The 19819-nt window shown below is 42.4% G+C and overlaps 1 protein-coding gene across 1 annotated transcript in view; it reads left to right on the forward strand.

The window, feature by feature from the left end:
• Nucleotides 1–19819, forward strand: part of adamts6 (ADAM metallopeptidase with thrombospondin type 1 motif, 6) — a 52644-nt gene that overhangs the window by 5115 nt on the left and 27710 nt on the right. The window contains exons 6-11 of the mRNA XM_054612671.1: nt 548–693; nt 4735–4778; nt 7798–7903; nt 10256–10402; nt 15474–15615; nt 19138–19245. Coding sequence (XP_054468646.1) covers nt 548–693; nt 4735–4778; nt 7798–7903; nt 10256–10402; nt 15474–15615; nt 19138–19245 — 693 coding nt within the window. The remainder of the gene's footprint in view (nt 1–547; nt 694–4734; nt 4779–7797; nt 7904–10255; nt 10403–15473; nt 15616–19137; nt 19246–19819) is intronic.

The following is a 19819-nucleotide window of genomic DNA, read 5'->3' on the forward strand; positions in this document are numbered from 1 at the left end:
GAAAAAAAACATTAAAATAACGAATAATCAACTCAAGGAAATCTTAGTCCACTAAGACCAAAGCGACCAGTTAGACGACTAATTGACTAAGAGGAGGCAGTGCTATCTAACTCCTCCTGCTATAAATGTTTTTACTTTCTACAACTTGACATGTAAAGATACGAGACGATACGAGACGATACGAGACGATACGACACGACACAATACGATACGACACAATACGATACGACACGACACAATACGACACGACACGATGCGATACAACACGTAAGACACGACACGATTAAATACATTATGACACGATACGTCAAAATACGATATGATACAACAAGACACGACAAGATACGACACGATTCGATATGAAATTACACTTTACGCTATGCTATGCTATGCCATGCTACGCTACGCTGCGTTATGTTATGACATGATACGACGCGATACTGTAATCTACTATAAAAAATAACTTTGTACTATATCATATGGTTTTGTTTTGTAAAACAGTATCAAGTTGCACTGTTCTGCATGTCTGCTGTGTTGTCTTTTGCAGCCTAACCTGGAGATTAACCACCACGCTGACAAGTCTCTGGACAGCTTCTGTAAGTGGCAGAAGTCCATCCTATCTCATCACAGCGACGGCAACAGCATTCCTGAAAACGGAATGGCTCACCATGACAACGCTGTCCTAATCACCCGGTAAGTGTAGGCTCACACCTACTGCACACGCACCAACTACAATTTACCTCACACGGCAGCATAATGATCCAGCATGGATTCATGCACTTCCAAGAGTAAGAGTTTCAGTTGTTACGTTTCCCTGTAAGTAGCACTTATCTTCTCATTTTGAGCAAATAGGTTGCAGGTTATTTTCTGTGCTGTTAAAAGCTGTGGAGTCACAGTTCAGCTTCAGACTGTAGCTGTGTGTGTGTGTGTGTGTGGGGGGGGTTTGCTAACAGAGGTGGCCAGCAGCTTCTGTGCTGAAACAACCAAATGTCCAGTTCATGTGCACAAACTTGTAAACCTGTAAGTGTTAAAGCATAAATAGTCAAAAACTTCAGGTCTGAAAACTAAATGTGCCGTTTTCTTTCAGAAGTACTGTACCTGTCATACCGTAATTTATGCCGAGGGTGTTGCCATAAAACGGCAAAACTCTGTCATTACCTGGAATACGCTTCATTGTTGCCAGAACTGTTTTGGCCACATTACCTAGCAACTAGAGTACATATATTCCCCTCACTAGGGAGAGGATGGCGTTGTGATTGACATGGGCTAAAGCCAAGCGTTTTGACTCCCTGGGCTATGTACAAAACAGCCTTTCTATCATTAGTGTGCTCTTGCTCGTTGTCTGTCAGTTGATGTTCTCCAGCTCCTTTGGCTCCTCTTTTTATTGGTGGTTTTAGCTTCACTAAGCACCGGCAAACGAAAAGGGCTGCTTCGTAGAGTCTAGATGCAACAGGTCACAGGGTTTTATATAAATGATACATGTGATGATAGCATGTTCTCATTGTTTTTATATACCAAACAACTCGGCTTGTAACTAATCAACTTGCTTACTCACAGATTTACCACAAGGGCGCGCTGCATTTTAAACATGTCAAACTGCGCCACTGACAAGGAAAGTGTAGGTGCTGCAGGTATGAAGGATTATTGTAGACCAACCACGAAGTTAGCATAGCACTGATTCACTAGACAAAATGCCAATGGGCTTTTTCCTTTGGATTTTGGATTTTTGCAGATAACATTCTCTCTCTCAAACATTCATGATTCACGACGTTTAGTAATCTTGTATAGCAACTTGCATTTTATTGGTGAGAACAAAACATTAAACTATCTTAAGCTTGTATTAAACAAAGACCTTATTTCAGGCAATTAACCAAAAAGGTTAGGTAAAAAGTGCAAAAATGCTCCAATTTAAACATTTGTATTTGAGTATTTACAGTTGCATGAATCAATTTTTGGCTACTTGATGGTAAAATAACTGCAAAATAAACCATATATATAAAGTGGTTATAGCTAACATGATAGCAAACAATAGGCTCCTTTCACAGCAGCCATGTTGACATTGCAGGGTAAACACAGGTGTAAGTAATAACATTAATTTTGACCCTGGTCATGAGCCAGACCGGAAGGACGGTGACACACTCAATAGAATGACCCCATAATTATTTGTTATCAATTGCAGCTGTGTTTACCCTGCTATGGCATGTCAAAAGGGACTATTGGCTTCTTACACATCCAGCACGCAACATTGTCATCCTCGTGGAAGTGTGTTTCTGTGCACTTAAATTAATGTAAGAAATAATTAGTATTCTTCTTTTAGCTCTTTTTTGGTCTCCTGAGAAACTCTCAACTTTTTATTTGCTATCTTTGTTTGCGCTTTGTCAAAACTTGTTTGCTACAAAAACTGCTACTGAAAACTCGATGACAGAGAGCTTTGACCAAACTGTGAAGCCAAAGACCAATGAGCTAAAATGGTTATTTAAGCAATACTTTGTTTAATGACTAAATACCTGCAAAGCTAATGACATTCCTATCAGTCTTAACTATGCTTTTTGTGTGATGCTAATTGACCCTTCCTTAAGCCCCTCCCTAGAACGGCCACTCACAAATCCTTCCTAAGCAACCGTAACTAAGTGCAGGAGGCCTGTCAAGTTTTGTCACGGTGTGTTTGGAAACTGAAAATCCGACAGCAGATTTCCTCAAAGTTTAGGGGAAAGTGTCGTATTTTTTCGCCTTGCCACCCCCCAAAAATGTTTGCTTGCTAACTCGCTAAACTAAGATAGCGAACATTTTATACCTGTTAAACACCAGAGAGTTATGTAAACCAATGTCACAGTTGAAGTGGTGTAAAACCCCCAAAACACACACAAACAGCAGCAGTAAGGGGGGAAAAAAATCAGTTTTCCTCATTGTATGCAGGTGGCATACTGTCAGTTTTGTACATCTATTATTGCGTGTAAATGGCCCACATCAACACTGCTGGAAGGGCATACCCATAATATACCTCAGTGCAGTCCACAGTAAATCACACATGATCAAATATTGGTGAATATGGAGTTAATATAGTGTAGCGAGTAAAAACAAGGTAAAAGTAGGCGAGAGATAATGAGATAAAAAGCTGTTGGGAGGAGGCAGCTGAGCTCAGAGATGCTAACATTGGAGATAGTATAAATAGCTGATGGTTGACACCAGGAAGCCCTCATTAACCACCATGTCTGGAGGAGCAGTCAGACATTCCTAGCAATGGTGGAATGCACCTAAAGAGGTCCAGTATGACTTTAAGGCGGTCGATGAGGAATTTAACTCAGAGGACACTTAATTTGATTTATAGTTTTGGAGTGTTTTTGTCTTTGGATCAGTGATCAAAATTGAAGCCCATTAATTGAGCAATTCTCGTGCAAAAACTGCAGCTTCTCTTATGTAAGTTTGCAGCTGTTTTGTGTGATTGGAAACTGAATATCTTTGGGTTTCAAAGTGTTGGTTAGATAAGATAACATATTTAGACGATAATGTGACAATATTTTCTAAATTTTAAGAACCTTATCATTAATAAAGGCATTGATCTGTATAATCTGTAATCTGCATAAAACTAGGTTATGATTATTTTGTTTGCTTAATAGTTGTTCAAATATATATATGTATATATATATATATATACATATATATATATAACTTTTGATAGCTATGTATTTACTGAAGTGAAACTTTTGCTTTTCAGTGTATAAAATGTAAAAAGAACTACCTACTATTAGTTAAATATACTTTATTTATGTGTCTGATGTCCTCACTTATCGCAACACTCAAATTAATATAATTACTATTGGACACATAATAATATTATCATAGGAACTGAGACGTTCATGGTCTGTTTTTATAAAGAGGCTCACAGGAAGCAGACATCATCCCTGCAGTTAGTACCACTATATTGTACTATAAATACTTCCTCTTCATCATCACTAATCGATGTGGATCTCCTGTGGAGGTGAACCAGCAGGACACTCATTTAAAGTTATTAACCGTTTTCTAACTCTGTTGCTTCTTTGTCACTCTCGGAGTCGGAGGTCGCCTTGTTTGGAATCGTTCAAAAAAAGGCACTGAGGGAAATTAAGGAAATATATCAAAACAAATAGACGTCCTCAAACGAGGTCACGATTGTACCTCAGCGGTTTGGAGTTGCTCCACTGGGAGGGAGGGAGGAAGAGGGGGAGAAAAGGGGGAGAGGAAGAGGAGTTTATGGGCAGAGAGGGGGAAGAAGAATTAAATTAAATTTGCTGTGCCCTTGGTTTTAATAGATTAAAAGCTTTAGGAATGATTGGATCATTCACTTGAAATGTATGATGAGGCTCAGAGTGTTCTGGCCTTTATCTCTCTCTCTCTTCCCCCCCTCACCTCCCCTCTATTGGATTACCTGTATGTGAGTTACGGGGGTTAACAGTCAGGACACAGCATGAGTGAAGCCTTTCACTTTACTCTCATTCACGTCTGAGCTCTGTATCTCCTACAGGCTAAGCGCTGTAGATGGAGGAGCTAACCAGGTGTTCTCTAGAACCAGACCTGTCAGGACTTCATTATGTGCTGTTGTTATGCTAAAGGTTGAAGATTAGATCTGGCCAGACTGTGTGATTAAACATGGAAAGAATGGAATGGCAAACAGCCAGTAGAAGAAAGTACTGTACATGTTTAAAAAAAAAAGAGTTAATTTAATAATTTATGTTCTTTTTTTTTGCCCGTCCTTAGGTATGACATCTGCACCTACAAGAACAAACCCTGCGGTACCTTAGGTGAGTGGACCGAAGCAGATTAATGCATATTTAACATGTGTTTTCTTGCCAAATTGGTAATCGTAGCTGGTGTTGACTCTGTGATTCTCTGGATTAGGAGTTCATTCTCCTCTTTCTCTCCCCTGGAGAGGTTTCCATTTTCACGTTCGGCCCTTCAACGTGTCCTCAGACAAACCTCATTTAGCAACCTTCGCAGTCTCCTTTTAGAAGAACACCAGACGGCTCCTGTGAGACATAATGAGAAGGATGTTTTCACTTGTGTTATTATAGCTCCCCGGCGACTCCCCTCTGTCGCATCAAGGCCACGAACCTGGACAGCCGTGGTCAACTCCTCACAGAGCCTCCAGTTTATAAAAGCCCTCTAAACCTCGGTCAGTCCAAGGTGTTTACACTCCCACTGGGGGTTGAGGGAGAATGGAAAAGGTATTTGTTGGGAGGAGTTGAGGGGATGAAGAGGAGAGTAGTGACAGGAGGAGGAGATGGAGACGCAGAGGAGGAGTTTGAGAAAATGGAAGGGGAAAAGGACAATTATAGGGAGTGTTTGAGTTTGTAGGAGGGAGATAGAGTGGGTGATAGGCTGGTTGTGATGGTACTGGGTGCTGGGAAAAAGGACAGCAAGCAGTGGCAGAGACCCCCGCTCCTCCTCCACTCTCCCTCTCTCCTCTTTAACCCCTCGTCCCACCTCAAACCTCCCTACCCATCCAGCCCTTCTCTCCTCATCTTATCTCTGCAGAGGCCCCGCAGGCACCACAGTATATCTTGGAGGTAATATTGTGACTTCAGGGGTGGTTTGACAGATTGACCGCATTCGTCACATTCCCCGGTCGCTTTAATTGCACTGGCATCTGCTTGGCTTCCTCGTTGTCTCAACCCCCAACACCTCTCCTCTCCTCTCCTACCCTCCCCTCCTCACTCCCTCTCCTGTCGGGGATCACGCTCCCCCGGGTCAGATCGGTGGCCTTTAGGGTCGCTGAGTAATCATGGGGCTGGAGATAATGCACAGCCGGCCCTGTTGTGTTGAGAAAACAACTTGCAATTCAGGGTGTGTGTGTGTGTGTTTGCGCTCACCCTCGACCCCCCCCCCCCCCACACACACACACACACACACAAAACACACACACACACACACACACACACACACACACACACACACACACACACACACACACACACACACACACACACACACACACACACACACACACACACACACACACACTTTACTCTCTCTCTCTCACACACACACACACACACACACACACACATTCTTAAACTAATCGCAGAGTAGCCACCCTCTTTCCTTTCCCTCCCTCTCCTACTTCTTTCTTCACCTTCAGGCTGCCTCTTTCCCTGCAGTAATGGTTTCACTGGCCTCCTGATTTGCGAGTCTATTCTTGTTTAGCCTCTCAGTGAGGAGAATACAAAAGCCATGCCACTTTAAGCAGAGAGGCAGGGAGTTCGTGCAAACGGTCTAATTATCCAACTGTAGGAAAATGTGAACCAGTGCTGACCACCAGAACATGATCTACACACTCAAGTGTGAATGGAGGTGTTTCACGTTTATCGGATTCACTCTTTGACTGCCGGTTGAAAAACTGAGTCTGTACATGCAAAACAATAAGTATTTGCTTTAATTTGCATCGATTAAGAGAGTGCTGCCTCTTCCTCAGTAGATAGCAGCTTTTATTGAAAACTGCTGACAGTAAATGCGTTTCCATCCACCTGTTTTTTTTCTAGGTGGAAAAGTTGGTGTGTCAATAAAAGAAACATGCAAAGAGCGAAACTAAAGTGATACTGAGCGTTACATGACATATGTCTTATTTCCATCGTGTTCAGGAGCTCTTTTAATTAAGTCCTCTTGTTGTGTTCTCCTCTTCTTCTGCAATAATTTGATGGCGGCCATTAAATGGCGGCAAACTCCTAACACTCGCATAACAGAAAGAATAGAAATATACTTTAAACTATAATTACCTTTTGGATTCACACTTGACTAGTAAGGTCTGGTGGTTATCCAGAGTATCAGGGACACAGTTCAGAAAGAAATGCTGTAGATTATTTAAAAAACTAATTTATGTGAGCGCCACTAATTATATCCCATTCATATCCATTATATTGGAGAGTAGGCAGAAGTCTTAGAATATAAATACATATGAATTAACTTTAGTAAAATGAACCAAAACTGCCTGTATGGTTATATACAACAATGATATTTTGGAACATTTTGTGAGGAATTTGTATAAGGCGTTGTCTTTACCTCAACCTGAAAACATTTAAAATAGCAAAATTGAAATACTCTTACTTCACACACATTAATGCCCCTCCACACACACACACACACACACACACACACACACACACACACACACACACACACACACACACACACACACACACACACACACACACACACACACACACACACACACACCTGCTTTGTGCTGTCACATGATCCTCTCTGCAGTCACCTGTAGATGTAATCTGTGAAGAATTGCCTCCTGTCTCAGTATCTGACCTGTCAGCCTTTAGGAAAAAAGGACCTGCGACACCTGGATTGTGGAGAGGTTTCAACTTTATCACCCTCACCCTTTCTCCCTCCCATCTCCCTCTCCTTCTACTTTTGAAACGAGGAAACCATCTATATTTTCTGACAGGTTTTCTGGTGGGGTACTCTGTTGGTGAAGGAGTTCTTATATTCCCTTCCTTGGCTCCTGTTCAGGCGATCCCTTGTTACATAAATTGAAATGTATAAATCTAAACCTGGTCTAGACATTTTCCAGTCTGGCCCGTGATGCTAAACTCAACTCCCCCCTGGTGAACAGGAGATCGTATGCCTGGAATCTCAGTTTTATGACCGTGACTCCTAAGAATGCCTGGTCTTGACCCTGTGTTTGTATGTTTGTCTGGCGTGTGTGTGTGTGTGTGTGTGTGTGTGTGTGTGTGTGTGTGTGTGTGTGTGTGTGTGTGTGTGTGTGTGTGTGTGTGTGTGTGTGTGTGTGTGTGTGTGTGTGTGTGTGTCTAGGTTTGGCCTCAGTGGCTGGAATGTGCGAGCCGGAAAGGAGTTGCAGCATCAATGAAGACATCGGCCTTGGTTCTGCTTTCACAATCGCCCACGAGATCGGCCACAAGTGAGTTTTATCCCAATGTAAAATGGGTCATTGCACTCTGATGGAAATTGCGGCAGTGGGACAAAGTCAGTGGGAGTCACGCAGGACAAAACGATTCACTTTCAGATTCTCTCCTCCAGGCAGGTTAAAGAACACATAAAAAGACTCTGCTTTGAATAATAATTTGTCTGATATAGTTTTCCCCAAAAACAACATTTGGACCAAAGTTGGCCTCCAAACTAGTTGTGATGTCACAAATCATGCCCGCAACCGCACGATTTCAGACTCAGATTTAAAGGCCCAAAGAATAGAAGTTCAAACAACCAAGTTGAAGATACCAGAGGAGCTTTCATTTGTGTTGATTTTGGCGGTCCCTGTGGAAGAAAGTGGTAGTGTTTCCGAGCACTGGAGTCCCTTTAGAAAACCTCTTATTTTACTGTAGCAGGGTCTGACAGTCTGCCCTGCTCAGTCCTGGTTCTGGTTCTCCCGTGCTTCCCTTCTTCTAGTGAGCCCAGCAATACGGCCTGGGTCTCCAGCAGAGTGGTGTCCATGTTGGCTCCCAGTGAGGAGAAGCTCTGCTACTGGAGGAGGAGGAGGAGACGCTGCTGCTGCCGGGAGCTGAGCTCTCCTCCTCCCTCCGAAGCTCCGAGTGCAGGTCGAAGGCTGCATCAAAGCCGCATCTGGGTCTGTCCTCGGTGGACTGGTCTCTGCTGGAGGCCCTGCTGGAGTCTGAGCTGAAGCAGTTTCTGGTGAACCTGCTTGATTCATCTGATTTAGCGAGGAATCCAACCGAGGACTGACAAGCATTATTAATAACTATATAGAAGAAAATCTTCTCTCTGAGGGTCTAGTTTACTGATGGAGGTCATATAGAGACATCAGTATAAAACTGAGACTTTTAATAACCTTTTTCAGTGGCGGACAACTTAAAATTGCATGTATTTACATTGACGGTGGTTCAGTCTAGTCATGTAGAGATAGGGGGCCTTCTCCACGGGGGGGGGTTCTTTTAAAACGTAAACAGTACCGACATCTGCCTCTGGGTCTTCATGCAGGTCCGTCCAGAAGAACATCCTTCATGCTTGAGCTTAACCTCAACGTGTGGCCTGACCATGTAAGATATCCTTAGTTGTTCTGAACGGTCACACTGGGCAGAAGCCGGCCGTCATTGAGATGTGATATTTTTTAAACATGGAGAAAATGCTGCACATTTTCAGACTCTATCCTGGAAGAAAATGTCGAGTTTAACTTAGTTGTGAATGTGATAGAAGGATTGAAGGAGATCTGAAGCAAAAGAAAGAATTCTATATGCAACAACCGTGTGCTCTCTAATAATTTCTCTTAAACAAACATCACATACTACTTGAGTTCACCAGACTTGCATGTACCCTTCCCCCCCCCATGCAGAAGTCTTGAACTGTATCTCCACATATTTCCTCATGCAAATGTCAGTGTGTCCACATACCTCTGGCTCTTTCTTCCTGAATATAAAGCAAAATAATGATGATGTATTAGTCTACGTATCCCTCTCGAGAGAGTTCAGCAAGATGGCGATTTCCTTTATTATGTCTCGTGTCTGCTTCTGTTGTGGGGCAGTTGTAAAAATAGTCTCTGCTCCTAGAGGATGTATAAAAAAAACACACACTGCAGTGGGGTTTCAGGCCGGCTGATTTATTTCCAGAGTAGGGTAAAATGTCATAAACGCCGGCCTTAGAAAAACAGGTTCAGGCTGTGCGATGTGGTCGGGGTTGTTATATACATTAGACCTGATTTGTGCTCCCGGACTGTAAGGAAAAGTAAGCTTTGACATCCTGCTGTAACGTGAGATTTTTTCCCCTCCAATGATATCCAGACAGATAAGGTTTGAAAAAAAAAAAGAATTGTTAAAATGATTTATTTTCAACTCTCAGCGCAAAATAAATTCTTGAGCAGCTTTCATAACAGACCACAAGGTCGGGAGCTGTTGGGTTTTGGATCTCTCTGTGTTCTCTGGTACAGAGATTGATCTAAAGCTCCAGTTGGGGGTGGGGGTGGGGGACTCTCTCTCCCTCCCGGCCTGCTCAGACCTGCAGCCGCTGATTGACAGGCAGGCATCAGAGTGGTGATTAGAACTTTTTTTGTTCCTGCCGAGCTCCAGACAGGGTTTGACCCTTGACTCCTGGCTCCCCACCACCTCCACACAGCTGTTTCAGAGCCACTGAGCTCCATCTTTTACAGCCAGGGGCCACTGAGGGAGACGTCCTCCGGCCAGTGAACCCGGGACAGTCCACTCCCGTCCCATCTGTAGGGAACTGCCAAAGAGACGGTCACTTTTAGACCAGTGGTTGCTGATGATCATCATTTCCAGCTGAACTTTTATTTTGTGTGTTTCAGTTTTGGGATGAACCACGATGGGATCGGGAATTCCTGTGGCACCAAAGGCCACGAGACAGCCAAGCTGATGGCCGCCCATATAACAGCCAACACCAACCCTTTCTCCTGGTCCGCCTGCAGCAAAGACTACATCACCAGCTTCCTCGAGTAAGTGGATGCTGGTTGCTCCCTTGTGGGTCACTGTCTGAGTGTGTGTGTGTGTGTGTGTGTGTGTGTGTGTGTGTGTGTGTGTGTGTGTGTGTGCAGCAGTGAAAAAGGCGCACGCCTGTTTTCCAGCTCGCTTGCAGCCGCCTCTCTTTACAACCGGCCGGCCCTTGCGGTGACCCGCTAGGCTGTCTTGTACTCGAGTCCTTCCCCACTTATTCGCATCCGTTTCATCACCGAGACTCCTGCCAGACCTCCTTGTGGCTGTGTATGATAACCGGGTGCCTTCCAGCGTACCGTCCTCGCACCACAAGGCGGGTGATGTTAGAGCTCATGTGGTGATGTGTAGGCCAGCTGCCTTCAACCGCCGCTCTGCTGTTTTGTGGATAAGGTCAAAGAAGAGAAGAGCTTTTAAGTGCACAAATAAAATGAGGAGTAAAGCGGTGACGTTTGGCTAAAAGGAGGGATTGCTGACTGAGTAATGCCAGACTGGCATGGTAAAAAAATCAAACATCAAACCTACGCAGGTTCAGAGTAGGCCCAGACAAAACATCTGGAGCTGGCCTTCAGAGTCTGGCAGTGAACAGATACCTGTGATCAACACAGGACTGTATGAAAACTCCTCTGATCCCTGCTCGTCTCGGGTACACTGAGTTTAAGCTGCTTTTAGAGTAGACTGATGTAGTGTTGGATCTCAATTCAAACAGGATTTCTGTTTAGTTTAGAGTGTATGACTTTGTTTCATATTTATTCTCATTATTATTTAGCCAAGCTCTTCCTCATTGCCAGTGTTAGAGTTAGATTCTTTGATTTAGGATTCTCACTAATGATGACAATTGATCATTTCCGGGACAATATTTGCTGAATTTGAGTAGACACATATAACTTTCTCGGTGACGTCACTTGCCTCAAGTATGTTAAGTCTGATTTATTGCCTCAAGTGACGTCACTTGAGGCAATAAATCAGACTTAACATAGTTCCCTTTTTTTAACTTTTTTTAACAGACCCTTTGATGAGTAAAATTATCGGAGTTCCCCTTTAAACAGAGCGTCACACTGGTCTCAAACTAAGTCTCTGATAGATTTCACTTTGGGGACTTCTGGTCGCTGTCGATGAAGCCTGACATTTCTCCACAGACTGAGCTCTGGGCGTGCTGTGCTTCTGTTGGGAAACAGCTTCATTGTGAAGGAATAACAATCAGAAGGCGGTCAGGATTGTTCCCTCAGACGAGAAACATGCTGCCATTCTCCTTTAAGCATCACAGAATGAGGTCAACGATTCCTCGTCTTTGTAACATTTGCGGAGACGACAAGGTCCTCTCAGTGTTTATGCTTTATGTTAGACACGTCCTGAAAATGAGCAAGAAATTGCTTGTTTGCACTGCAATGGCAGGCTGGCTGTAAACTACTGCAAAGAGCCACATGGACAAACTTTACAACATAAATAACATGCTGGATACAGCTCTGATGGTGCTGTTATAGCAGCTCTATTCAATATTTCTAAAGTGAAAGGGGCTGTTGTTCCAATCAGACCTACACAGTTTCTTTTGTATTTGCATTTTTTTTTAATCTTATTGTTGTTTTGGTTGAATCAAACCGCTCTCATCAACCTCATTTCCACCACCAACAGGCAGATGTTAAATGCAAAAAAACTAACAGCAAACGGTTAGGGACTAGCATTTAGCAGCACAACAGATATTTCCCTCACAAGTTGGAGGAGACCAAAAAAAGAGCTAAGGGAATATTGGTGGCTAGACACACAACTCCAAATGAATGATATCATTGCTATCAATCTGTTCGATTTGTAAATAGGCAGCTGTTTGCTAGGACGTTTTTCCAATCAACTTCACAAGGTGATAACATATCAGTGTGGTGTTTGCAGTTTGTTGCCTCCAAGTGGCCAAACAACCTGTTAAAGCTGTCTTCATGTGCATGTATCGATGTAAGCCAGTCTGTGTTTGAGTCTGTTGGAAAAGTACAGGTTTGTGCAACAGAAACAAAAAGACACATTTAAAGTGTGATCTTTTACAGGCTTGATAGAGGGGATTGCAAATACCTCAGTTTGTAGCTGCTTCTCACACTTCACTAAAAGCTGCTTGCAAATCCAGATATACAGCCGTGTGAGGAAGTATCGGTTGGATGCGCTGCAGTGTGTCTGTTTGTGGATTCATGTTTAGCCAGCGAGGCCCTCCAAGAAAGAGGAGAATAGCAGCCGTGGTTGTCAGATGATGTTTCCGGCTGAAAGCTGTGAGAGGAGGGTTCGTGAACAGCACTTGTGACAGAGATGACAGTATGATGTGCCAGCTTCCAACCGGGACACAAAGAGCCGCTTCTCTGCTGCTCCGTCGGGTTTCCTGTCCGGTTCTGGCTCGGGTATGTGAGGATGACCAGAGCTGTGCTCCAGCAAAAAAGAGACAGAGTTGTATTGCTTGTTTTAAAAGCAGAATCAACTAATGCTCTGTCTATGAATCCCCCCCTATTAGTATCAGACTGTTTGTTCAGTTTTTTTGTTTTCATTTTGGTTTTATAGCCTTTAGCTTTTATGTTTCTTTCAAAAGGTTTTCTGTCTGTGAACTCCAATTATCCTCCCTTTCTCTGCCTCAATCACAGTTTTGGATATCGCTCAAGCTTCTCCTAGCCAAGTAAACAACTTTGGCTGTGGCGTTGGCCTAGATTCACCGTCTTGCTTCAGCAATATGTGGCACTTTGTTTTGGATTTTTAGCAATGGTTTATGAATGCACTCACAGTTCAGTCATAGTTTACGCTCCAGAGTCTGCAGGCCAGTTTGTTGTAAATGTTTAAAGCCAGGCTGTTTGGGAATATTAAACTCTCAGAGAGCACATATAATCTATTAAAGATGATATTAGGCTCATGTGACTCATGATAATTGTTAGGTTAGTCTGATTTCATTATGCTTCTGCCTCGCTGGATACAATCAGCACGGTTATTATCTACATGAACCATCGGTGAGTTTGCTGATGTTCTCGCTTATTAGAGGATATTTCCGCTCAGAATAATGAATTTGGCTGAATCCACTGGACAGGAAGCATTTGCGACGATCTCAAATAATAACCACTATGTTTAAAACTGACTATTTTGTCTCTCTCCAAACCAATAAATAATGTGGTTTGCACTGAGTGCACGGGGAGTCTGAGTGCCTCAGAGACCGGTTTGTCTCTCTCTTTCTCTGTGATGAGAGCGTCCTCAGAGGAAGAGCCAAGAAATCAGAATATTCCATTCAGTAACAGAGAACAGGGGATAAAGGAAGGAAGCAACAGACAAGAATCTGGAACACTTATAATGCATTTTTTTATTTGGTACTCTGTTAAAATCAAACAGTATATATGATGTCTTTAAAACAAAACTTTAAAAGAGACATTGCATGAAAAATACACGTTTCAGTGCTTTTGCATGTACATTTCAGTGCCAACATACCCACAAACTGTGAAACAAGACGACCCAAGTCAGAAAACCTGTGATTCAGCTTTAGAGCTACCTTTGCAAAGGTGCGTCAAATTTTTCTCGCCAGCCAATCACAGCAGACTGGGCTTTAACGGGAGGGGCCTCTTAAAGAGACAAACGCTAAAACGGTGTGTTTCAGACGGATTGTGAATACAGGTATATTTAGACAGACAGTTTGGGGAAAATGTGTTTGTTGAACATTAAAGCATATAAACATGTTATAGTAGGACCGAAAAATTTGCACAATATGTCCTATTTAAACCAGCTTTTATACTCTAGTTAAGTCACATATCTCCAAAAATGCTACACTGTTCCCTTTATTGGTAAAATCTTATAAGTGAACTTCTAGTTTCTTCTAGTAGTAGTAGTAGTAGAATTTGGAAATGAATAGCTGGTGCAACAGGACGGAAGAATTGATTGGATGTTTGTTTGTGATGCTCAGAGAATGAAAAGTTACATTTCTTTACTCTGAATAATCGACAGAACAAATAATCAACCATTTTTAGGAATTTGTTTGTAGGAATTAAGTTCCAGTGAAAAACAAATATTTGAATATTTCAAATGAACAGGAAACCACATTTTTTCCATGAACCCTGGCAACTGCAGAAGAACAACCTTGAGTCAAAGTAGTACCAGAGCTTCTGGGAAACCTTTAAAAAGGACACTTAAATATCTATCTTCTTAGCTTAATATCACTGGAGGTAATTGAGAAAATATGCGTTGGGTGAGAGTCTTCTTCTCTGCTGTATTCTGGGCCCGAGTTGCAGTCAGACATAAAGCCTGGCTCTAAGTTGTTGTTGTCACCAGGCCCACTTCTCCTTTCGAGGGATGGCAGGCATTCCCCTGCATGATGCAGCTGCCACATCTGGAAAGAACACAGCGTTATAGTAAATAGTCGTAGTGGTATTTTGCCTTGAGAGAGTCCTCTGACTGAAATATATCTGTGTTTGTTTATTGGCACTCGTCTTTGGAATGATTTTAATGTCTTGAAAACAAATGATGTCTGCCCTCATAGAGGGGGGCGAAAAAAGCGTCCACAGTCAAACAAGCTCAGCGTCTCAACCCAGAACGAAGGAAACTGCTTCTTGGCTGAAGTATTTTTATTTTCAAGCTACTAGAATACAAAAGAAATGTGTGAGTGAGTTCTTTGAGCGTGCACATATTTCTATCTGACAAAACAGACTAAACATAATCCGAGGTCTGGACATATGACCCACAGCTCTCTCCAGATTTTTCTCTTCCTTTCCTCTGTTATTTTATTGATGGATGTGAACGTGAGCAGCGACATGCAGAACAGTGAAGCACAGAGCCATATAATCAGACAGTGCTACTCTTCTTCCTCTGGTGAAATGCCTCTGCACGTGCTTCAGCCCTCCCTTTGATGAGGAGGTGTTGATGTGTGATATCAGCATTAACTACATGTCATTTGAGATGTCTGACAGGCTTCCTACCACGGTAGTTTGGTGGTAAAATGAAATGAGTCAAACAACAACCAGTCAGGCCTTAAAGAGGACTTTAATCTTGGCATTTCTTAACTGTTCCACCCAGCCAAGTGTAGAAAGGTTCCTTTGTGTAAGAAACAATCCTATTGTAGGTTTGTGTTTTTGACAGCTCAGGTCGGGGGACGTGTCTGGACAATGAACCTATGAAACGAGACTTCCTGTACCCAACAGTGGCCCCGGGGCAGGTGTACGATGCAGACGAGCAGTGTCGCTTCCAGTATGGAACCTCCTCACGCCAGTGCAAGTATGGGGTAAGAAACCAGCATCTTTCATCTCCTCGCTGACCCACAGGGGATCTCTGTTTTATGTTCGACCTGCTCATTAAACTCTAGTTTTCTAAGTCATACATATCCACAGTAGCATCGCACACACAGGACTGGACATGGGAAGGATGTAAACAAGTATATTATTACGAATAGAATATTTTTCAGTAATATCCCAAAACAGTGCTGCAGCCAACTGAGAAAAAACATCCATAAATCAATTATGATCACAATGTATATATATATATATATATATATATATATATATATATATATATATATATATATATATATATATATATAGTTCATGTGGATTTACTTAATTTCTGTCTCTTATGTGATAGTGAAACTGAATAACAAGCTCCATTTTCATTTCTGTTAAAGTTCTTTTTTCCTGTTAATAAGAGGTGTTGATGTACAGCTACAGCATGTTTGGTCTTTACTGGCAGTTTTCTTCAAGTTATTATTTCCTTTAAAGGTGATTAAAGGTGAATAAACATGCGAGGAAGATTATTGTTTTATCATCGTCTGACGACTAGAGCTGCTTCAGAGGTGTCTTTCCACACGGTGCCTTATTCTCCTTTTTAATCTCTAAACGTACCAGATGGAGAGATGAAGGATTGAAGTCAACACTCCCCTCATCTTTAAGTCCATAATGATAATGATTCCCCCCCCCACACTACCCGGGTAATGAAAAAACCTCAGTGCATGAAGTGACACAGGCAGTGAAAGACGAAGAACAACCACGCGGTAAAACGAGCAGTTGAAAGAATCCTGGAAGACTTAATGAACAATAACGTGATATTGTTTTGCATTACATAAATATTGGAGAAAAAAAGGAGGACAGAGATTAGCTGAGATCATAGAGTTATTTCGTGTCATTGAAAGACAGCAGATTATAACAGGCCCCAAAAAAATCAAGCCCTGTTATTTTGGCTCCTAAGCTCATAATTGTGGTTTAAGATCGGCATGAAAGACACACATTTATGAGCGGATAGGATTCCAGCACGGATTCAACGGAGCGGGATTTGAATTTTTTTTTTCATCTGACAAACAGATCTATTGCATAGAGCCATCTGGGAAAGAGATGCCCTCTGCGACGGCTTACAGGACAGACGTGACCACAGAAATGGATAAAAGGTCTAATGAGTGGAAGAGTCTGGTTTCTGAAGCCGAGGCTGCTGAACTTTTCCACAATTTTATGAACGTTTGTTGTATTTTCTTATCATTTAGCATTGCGAAAGGAAAACAGCGACGGGAAACGAGAGGAAGTTTAGCCGCATAACAATAAAGTTGATCTCTAATAATAGGATAAATAATATCATATTTTCATTTGAATATTTCATAGTAAAACATTTTTGGCCTAGACTTTAAGATAACAAAATGAAAAGAAAAAGTTTAAAATGATTGCCACAAATTTGCCTAACATTCATTTATCTTCAGGACAGGATGGGAATTTACCACCACACCTATGTGCTGTTTAACTGGGTTAAACTGGGAACAGCAATGTAGAGCAGCGGGTCCCAACCAGGGGGTCCGGAACCTTTAAAGGGTCACTAGGTGATTTTTCCGGTCAGGAAATTCTGCTGCACAAAATAAGGTTTCTTTTTCACACCTTTAGTTAAATGCAGAATCAGCAGAATTTTCTTAAAATCCAACTCTTTATGTTTGTTTACAAACCGCAACTGACAAATGTACTCATTGTGTCTTTAAGAATGATTTCAGGCAGCTTGTGATAGTTCAGGTTATTTGTACCATTTAGCGTTTCCCCAAGCAATAAGTAAGGCTATCTTAAACTTTGGTTTATGACCAAATTTTGTCAAAACTAATTTCCCTAAGCCTCAGCTATACTTTATATTTAGTGCTAATTAGCATATGTTAGCATGCCAGCACACTAAACTAAGGACAGTCTGGCTGAAGACTCTTCTTCCTGATAGAATGATTATTGTGTTGTATTTTACGCATTTTGCCACAGGTGCTGCCAAAGAAAAACGATACGGAGATCTTCGAGATTGTAACTTTAACAATGATTTGGTGGGTTTCAGGCTCTGATTGGACTTAATCTGGTATCAATGAATCAAATCAAACAATCGAAGACGGAAAAATAAATTGCTCTCTAATTGCTAACAAATCAAAGCAAATACTTTTTTTGCTTTATATTGGGGAGTCATGACCATAAGAGGTTGTGCACCCCTAATGTAGAGCAATACAAAAGCAATATTTCACTGAATATGACCGACGACACCTTCACAGGGGCTCAACTAAACTCAAAGCTTTTAAAGAACCACGGGGGTCCCTCAGACCTTAAATCACAGCGTGAGATTGTGTCAGAGGTGGGAAAAGTAACACCGATGTCCAGGGAGGAAGTTAAGGGTGATTTATAGCAATAATTTAGTCTCAGTGACTACCTCACATCTTTCAAGCGAACCACGTGACATTGTGAGCTGAAGGTATGAAAAACAAACAACCTTTGATGGCTGTATCAGCGAGGCCCTTAACTGAGTGCCCTTGCCCTTTTTTTTTATCGCCAGCTTGTTCTCTCGTTGCGTAAATCCATCAGGCCCACATCCATGTTCGTTAAAGCCCGGGCCGCTGACCTTTCAGCGGGGCCGAGATAGTGAATGGAGCAGCGGGGCGGCTTATTGAAACCAGCTGGCAGAGGGGAGGCGCTGCAACCGGAGAGTGGCAGTTTGCCGCTTTATTTAATCTGGATAGGCTCAGGGAGCTGCGGGGACCGCGGCGTATTTACTGACCCCGGGGGTCAGAATCTATGCGCCGGATCATAACTCTTTTTCATGGCCCTGCTCTTCTGCCATACACAATTGTCCTGTAAAAGCCCTTTGAAGTGGAGATGCTGGGGCGACCCGGCTCGGTTTAATGGGAAATCTAATGCGAGGTTGTGCAGAGCTGTCCTCGTAACATGTGTTCACTTTATGGTTTTATTTATTTGGGGGCAACTTAGTGCTGTCTACTCGCTATCTCCCCCTCACACACACACTCCATTCCTTTAGCAAACTAAATGGATTCTCCTTACGCTCTAGACTCGCGGAGTGAGGAGGAGGAGAGAGATATGTTTATTCAGACCACTCAGTAACCTTAAAGATATTTGTTAGGCCCTCAAGTCTTCTTTATCTAGGACTTGGGAGGCCTGTTGCTCACTCTTTATTTCCCCTAAGAAGCAGAAATTGGATTTCTTGAACTGATGTCACGGTCCCTTGTGGTCTCGAGGTGAACGTGAGCAAACGTTAGTCATGGTGTTGATCCAGCTGACTCTTCATTTCTCATAAGAGAACATTAACGTGTTGCTCAAGATGCACCGTGATCCGAAGCATATGGGCTCTGAAAGTTTCTCAATATTGTCTCATCAAATCCTCGGATCTGATCCTGAATCATGCAGATTTATAGATGAATATTAATGTGTTTGGAGAAGAAACTGATTAATCATCCTCACCTTTACCAGTCTGCTGAATTGACTTATTCTGACCAACTTGCTTTTGCCTTCTTTCCTAGGAAGTGTGTAGAGAGCTCTGGTGCCTTAGCAAAAGCAACCGCTGTGTAACCAACAGTATCCCTGCCGCAGAGGGGACTCTGTGCCAGACTGGCAGCATTGATAAAGGGGTAAGTCATCCAGTGTTTCTAAATGCATTTAAAGATTCAGCCTAAGTTACCAAGCGGTATCTAGAGATGAGAGAGGGAAGATCAGGAGGGAAGTATAAATTCAAACACAAACCTCTGACATTTGATCACTCTGCTAGCCGTTATGTCCCACGAGCTAATGGTCATGTTCGCTTTTATGTGATGGACGGGGGTTAGCTGGTCGCCATAAATCACATTTTATTGGATAGATGTCTTCCCACGCCCCAGAGTGCAAGATGAGTCAGCGAAAATGTTTTAAAGAGAGGGATTTTGAATAAATACAAAGTAACAAGTCATTTTTCTTTTACATATTTTTGGCATATAACAAGAGATATTTACACATGGGAACAGGTTAGGACCCCACTTGAAATTAATCGATTTTATAGCAGCATTCTTTGATTTCTGGGGACAATCCTCAGACCTTACTGTGAACTGTTTTCACCGATACCAGTGCATATCTGAACCCCAAAGCCCGCCGGCGGGATTGAAAAGCATGTGTTCTTTAAACAATCGCCAAGAATACACCGTTTAACATAGCCAGAAGCTGGTGTCGTCG

Source organism: Anoplopoma fimbria, chromosome 14 (assembly GCF_027596085.1).
Source record: "Anoplopoma fimbria isolate UVic2021 breed Golden Eagle Sablefish chromosome 14, Afim_UVic_2022, whole genome shotgun sequence".
NCBI classification, from domain to species: domain Eukaryota; kingdom Metazoa; phylum Chordata; class Actinopteri; order Perciformes; family Anoplopomatidae; genus Anoplopoma; species Anoplopoma fimbria.